This window comes from Salvelinus sp. IW2-2015, unplaced genomic scaffold, assembly GCF_002910315.2.
Source record: "Salvelinus sp. IW2-2015 unplaced genomic scaffold, ASM291031v2 Un_scaffold3185, whole genome shotgun sequence".
In the NCBI taxonomy this organism is placed as follows: Eukaryota; Metazoa; Chordata; class Actinopteri; order Salmoniformes; family Salmonidae; genus Salvelinus; species Salvelinus sp. IW2-2015.
In genome coordinates, this window is record NW_019944472.1 from 14,457 (window position 1) to 20,931 (window position 6,475).

The window sequence follows — 6,475 nt, forward strand, 5'->3', positions numbered from 1 at the left end:
TTACTAAGCTAGACCTGGACATGAGGGGTATTTACTACAGGTGACCTCTAACCCTTTAACCTCAGGGGGGGGGGGATTACTAAGCTAGACCTGGACATGAGGGGTATTACGGAACACCCAACACCGTTGTGTTCGGGAGAGTCATCTTTCCATGGTGAAATCAGTTCTTTAAGCAGCACAGAGACAGATGGGCTTGTCTGTTTCCCTCTCCTTCAGACGCAAGCCAGCAGCGGGATGCAGGGTTGTAAATGCTGCTGGCAAAGCCTTAAACCCTAAACCCCTGACCCTATGTAGAGTTGTTCCCTCTTACTAGAGGTGAGACCTGACCCTACGTACCATCTGAGGACTGGACATGGGGGGGGTTGTTCTCCAAACCCTTGGCATCTCCATTGAATGTGATTTAATTTGCCTGTGAAATGAGCCTCAAAAATCCTAATATCAAAGGCTTCAAGGCTTCAGATGACTGTCTGGAGAAATGTTCTGTTTTGTTGTGTTTGAGCAGCCGGAGGAGGCGTTGCCTGACCGGTGGCTGTATGACCTGGTAGCTGTGGTGGTGCATCATGGGTCAGGGTGAGTACTGATGATCTCTCAACCGGGTAACAATGGCTGTTTACACAGGCAGCATCATTCTGAATTWTTTTTTCTCCACTAATTGGTATTTTGACCAATCACATCAGATCTTTTTCAGCTCTTATCTGATTGGTCAAAAGACAAATTAGGGGGGAAATGATCATAATTTGTCCTGCGTGTGTATAAATACAGCCAATGTTGCAARATGTGTTTTCAAGCACACCACTCTGTAGTTCCCCCAGTTGGTGTTGTTCCTGCCTGATGAGCCAACTGAACGTGTCCCAGTTAAAGTGACCGGGTTAACGAGCTGATCATTGCATAACGGCAGCCAGCAGGGGCATGTTCATTGGGGCAAAACGTTTTGAGAACAGAAAATGAGCATCCGCTCATCAGTCCAGGTACTGCGTAGGGTTGGGAATTGCCAGGGACCTCATGATACTAAGATGCYGAGACGTACTGTGATTCGATACAGTGATTTTATTGTGTTTTTCGATGTCCCAAACAGAGAGCACTGATATGAGTTTTGATCAGACATGGAAGTGCTATCAACACATTTGCTCCCTAATTTAAAAAGATGGAGAACAAAGGAAAAATACTGGCGTTTTGGTGCAGGTACAGCCAACTAGCGGCAAAATAATATTGCGATATTGTCGATACTATATATCGTAAAAAAATATCTCGAAATGTAACTTTAGCAACCGCCCCATTACTCGTWGGTCTGACCCTGTTTCACTCTGTTTCCTTCCATTTTGTGTCTTTTAAAGTCTGTTTCAATTGTGTTGGCAGGGTTGGATCGGGACATTACACAGCGTACGGCAAACGGGAGGGTCGCTGGTACCACTTCAACGACAGCACGGTGACTCTGACGGAGGAGGAGACGGTGGTTAAAGCCAAGGCTTACATTCTTTTCTACACAGAGAGACCTGACAAAACTACACCTGAGACTGACCGCAGGCTTTAACCTGACTTTAGACTGTTCCTGACCCCAGACTGACTACAGACTGTTCCTGACCCCAGACTGACCTCAGACTGTTCCTGACCCCAGACTGACCTCAGACTGTTCCTGACCCCAGACTGACCCCAGACTGTTCCTGACCCCAGCCGTGGGTTACTAAGCTAGACCTGGACATGAGGGGATTTACTACAGGTGACCGTCTAAGCCCTTTAACCTCGAGGGGGGCGGTTTTACTAAGCCTTAGACCTGCGACATGAGGGGTATACGACAGGTGACCCCTCTAACCTTAAACCTCAGGGCGGGGGGGGTTACTAAGCTAGACCTGGACCATGAGGGGTATGTTACTTACAGGTGACCTCTAACCCTTTAACCTCAGGCGGGGCGGTTACTAAGCTAGACCGGACAATGAGGCACGGGTATTTACTACAGGTGACCTCTAACCCTTTAACCTCGAGGGGGGGGTTACTAATCTCAGACCGGGACATGACGGGTATTCGACAGGTGACCTCTAACCCTTTAACCTCAAGGGCGGGGGTTACTAAGCTTAGAACCTGGACATGAGGGTGTATTTACTTACAGGACTCGAACCCTTGTACCTCCGGGGGGGGTTTACTAAGCTTAGACCTGGACATGAGGAGTATTTAGCTACAGGTGACCTCTAACCTTTAACCTTCAGGGGGAGGGTTACTAAGCTAGACCTGGACATGAGGGGTATGTTTTACGACAGGTGACCTTTAACCTCGGGGGGGGGTTACTAAGCTTGGACCTGGACATTGAGGGTATTTTACTACAGGTGACCTCTTAAACCGTTTAACCTCGGGGGGGGGGGGTGACTAAGCTAGACCTGGACATGAGGGGTATTATTCTACTACAGGATGACCTCTAAAACCCTTTAACCTCGGGGGGGGGGAGGGTTACTTAGCTAGACCTGACATGAGGGGTATGTACTACAGGTCGACCTCTAAGCCCTTTAAACCTCAGGGGAGGGGTTTACTTAAACCGCTAGCCTGGACATTGAGGGGTATTGTACTACAAGGTGACCTGCTAGCGGCCTTTAACCTCAGGGGCGGGGGGGGGTTTACTAAGCGTAGACCTGGACATGAGGGTATTTACGTACAGGTGTCCTCTAGCCCTTTAACCGTCAGGGGGGGGGGGGTTACTAAGCTAGGACCTGCGAACATGGAGGGGTATTTACTACAGGTGACCTCTAAACCCTTTAAAACCTCAGGGGGGGGGGGGTTTACTAACTAGACCTGGACAATGAGGGGTATGACTACAAGGTGACCTCGACCTTACCTTCGGGGGGGGGGGGTTACCTACAAGCTAGACCTGACATCGAGGGGTATTTACTACAGGTGAACCTCTTAAGCCCGTAACCTCAGGGTGGGAGGGTTTACGTAAGCTAGACCTGCGACATGAGGGCGTATTTACTACAGGGTGCCCCTAAGCCCGTAACCTCGGGGGGGGAGTTACTAAGCTAGGGACACTGGACGACATAGAGGACGTATTACTAACACGGTGACCTCTAACCCTTTAACCTCAGGGGGGGGGGTTACTAAGCTAAGACCTAGGACATGAGGAGGTATTTACTACAGGTGACCTCTAACCCGTTTGAACCTCAGGGGAGGGCGGGTTACTAAGCTAGACCTAAGACATGAGGAAGGTATTTACTACAGGTGAACCTCTTAACCCTTTAAACCTCCGGAGGGGTTACTAAGCTAGACCTGGACATGAGGGGATTTACTACAGGTGACCTCTAAACCCCTTTAACCTCAAGGGGGGTTACTTAAGCTAGACCTGGACATGAGGGGGTATTTTACTACAGGGACCTTCTACCCTTTAACCTCAGGGGGGGGTTACTAAGCTAGACCTGGACATGAGGGTATTTACTACAGGTGACCTCAAACCCTTTAACCTCGGAGGGGGGGGTTACTAAGCGTAGACCTGGACATGAGGGCGTATTTACCTACCCAGGTGACCCTTTAACCTCGGGGGGGGGGGGGTTTACTAAGCTAGACCTGGACATAGGGGTGGTATTTACTACAGGTGACCTCTAACCTTTAACTCGGGGGGGGGGGGGGGTTACTAAGCTAGACCTGGACATGAGGGTATTTGACTTACAGGGTGAGCCTCTAAGACCCTTTAACCTTCCAGGTGGCGGTTTACTAAGCTAGACCTGGACCATGAGGAGTATTTACTACAGGTGACCTCTCTAACCCTTTAACGCTCAGGGGGGGGGGTTACTAAAGCTAACCTGGACATGAGGGGTATTTACTACAGGTGACACCCTTTAACCTCAGGGGGGTGGGGGGGTTACTAAGCTAGACCTGGACATGAGGGGGTATTTACTACAGGTGACCTCTAACCCTTTAACCTCGGGGGGGGGTTACTAAGCTAGACCTGGACATGGAGGGTAGGTTTACTACAGGTGACCTCTAAACCCTCTTAACCTCAGGGGGGGGTTACTAAGCTAGACCTGGACATGAGGGGTATTTACTACAGGTGACCTCTAACCCTTTAAACCTCGGGGGGGGGTTACTAAGCTAACCTGGACATGAGGGTATTTACTACAGTAACCTTTAACCTCGGGGGGGGGTTACTAAGCTAGACCTGGACATGAGGGGTATTTACTACAGGTGACCTCTATAACCCTTTTAACCTCAGGGGGGGGGTTACTAAGCTAGACCTGGACATGAGGGGTATTTACTACAGGTGACCTCTAACCCTTTAACCTCAGGGGGGGGGGGGGTACTAAGCTAGACCTGGACATGAGGTGGGTATTACGGGAACCCAACACCGTTGTGTTCGGGAGAGTCATCTTTCCATGGGTGAAATCAGTTCTTTAAGCAGCACAGAGACAGATGGGCTTGTCTGTTTCCTCTCTTCGAGACGCAAGCCAGCAGCGGATGCAGGGTTGTAAATGCGCTGGCAAAGCCTTAAACCCTAAACCCCTGACCCTATGTAGAGTTGTTCCCTCTTACTAGAGGTGAGACCTGACCCTACGTACCATCTGAGGACTGACATGGGGGGGGGGGGGTTGTTCTCCAAACCCTTGGCATCTCCATTGAATGTGATTTAATTTGCTGTGAAATGAGCCTCAAAAATCCTAATATCAAAGGCTTCAAGGCTTCAGATGACTGTCTGGAGAAATTTCTGTTTTGTTGTGTTTGAGCAGCCGGAGGAGGCGTTGCCTGACCGGTGGCTGTATGACCTGGTAGCTGTGGTGTGCATCATGGGTCAGGGTGAGTACTTGATATCTCTCAACCGGGTAACAATGGCTGTTACACAGGCAGCATCATTCTGAATTATTTTTTCTCCACTAATTGGTATTTTGACCAATCACATCAGATCTTTTTTCAGCTCTTATCTGATTGGTCAAAAGACAAAATTAGGGGGGAAATGATCATAATTTGTCCTGCGTGTGTATAAATACAGCCAATGTTGCAAAATGTGTTTTCAAGCACACCACTCTGTAGTTCCCCCAGTTGGTGTTGTTCCTGCCTGATGAGCCAACTGAACGTGTCCCAGTTAAAGACCGGTTAACGAGCTGATCATTGCATAACGGCAGCCAGCAGGGGCATGTTCATTGGGGCAAAACGTTTTGAGAACAGAAAATGAGCATCCGCTCATCAGTCCAGGTACTGCGTAGGGTTGGGAATTGCCAGGGACCTCATGATACTAAGATGCCGAGACGTACTGTGATTCGATACAGTGATTTATTGTGTTTTTCGATGTCCCAAAACAGAGAGCACTGATATGAGTTTTGATCAGACATGGAAAGTGCTATCAACACATTTGCTCCCTAATTAAAAAGATGGGAAGAAAAGGAAAAATACTGGCGTTTTGGTGCAGGTACAGCCAACTAGCGGCAAAATAATATTGCGATATTGTCGATACTATATATCGTAAAAAATAATATCTCGAAATGTAACTTTAGCAACCGCCCCATTATCTTGTGGTCGACCCTGTTTCACTCTGTTTCCTTCCATTTTGTGTCTTTTAAAGTCTGTTTCAATTGTTGTGGCAGGTTGGATCGGGACATTACACAGCGTACGGCAAACGGGAGGGTCGCTGGTACCACTTCAACGACAGCACGGTGACTCTGACGGAGGAGGAGACGGTGGTTAAGCCAAGGCTTACATTCTTTTCTACACAGAGAGACCTGACAAAACTACACCTGAGACTGACCGCAGGCTTTAACCTGACTTTAGACTGTTCCTGACCCCAGACTGACTACAGACTGTTCACTGACCCCGCAGACTGACCCAGACTGTTCCTGACCCCCCAGACTGACCCGGACAGACTGTTCCTGACCCCGAGACTGACCCCAGGACTGTTCCTGACCCCAGACTGACCCCAGACTGCTTCCTGCCGACTGACCCCAGACTGACCCCAGACTGTTCCTGACCCCAGACTGAACCCAGACTGTTCCTGACCCCAGACTGACCCCAGACTGTTCCTGACCCCAGACTGACCCCAGACTGTTCTCCTGAACCCCAGCTGTTCCTGACCCCAGACTGACACCCAGACTGTTCCTGACCCCAGACTGTTTCCTGACCCCAGGACTGACCCCAGACTGTTCCTGACCCCAGACTGACCCCAGACTGTTCCTGGACCCCCAGACTGACCCCAGACTGTTCCTGACCCCAGAACTGACCCCAGACTGTTCCTGACCCCAGACTGACCCCAGGGGACTGGTTCCTGACCCCAGACTGACCCCAGACTGTTCCTGAGCCCCAGACTGACCCCAGACTGGTCGAGACCCCAGACTGAGCGAGACTGTTCCTGACCCCAGACGTCTGACCCCAGACTGTTCCTGACCCCATGACCCCGACTCCTGACCCCAGACTGTTCCTGACCCCAGACTGACCCCAGACTGACTGACCTGCACCCCAGTACTGACCCCAGACTGTTCCTAGACCCCAGACTGACCCCAGACTGTTCCTGAAC

At 50.1% G+C, this 6,475-nt stretch overlaps 1 protein-coding gene across 1 annotated transcript in view; it reads left to right on the top strand.

The window, feature by feature from the left end:
- The window catches only part of LOC112075471 (ubiquitin carboxyl-terminal hydrolase 3), an 8,637-nt gene extending 7,016 nt beyond the window's left edge, over window positions 1-1,621 (top strand). The window contains exons 2-3 of the mRNA XM_024142471.2: window positions 503-570; window positions 1,357-1,621. Of these exons, the coding sequence (XP_023998239.1) occupies window positions 503-570; window positions 1,357-1,531 (243 nt within the window). The 3' untranslated portion in view covers window positions 1,532-1,621. The remainder of the gene's footprint in view (window positions 1-502; window positions 571-1,356) is intronic.
- The last annotated feature ends 4,854 nt before the right edge of the window (window positions 1,622-6,475 follow it).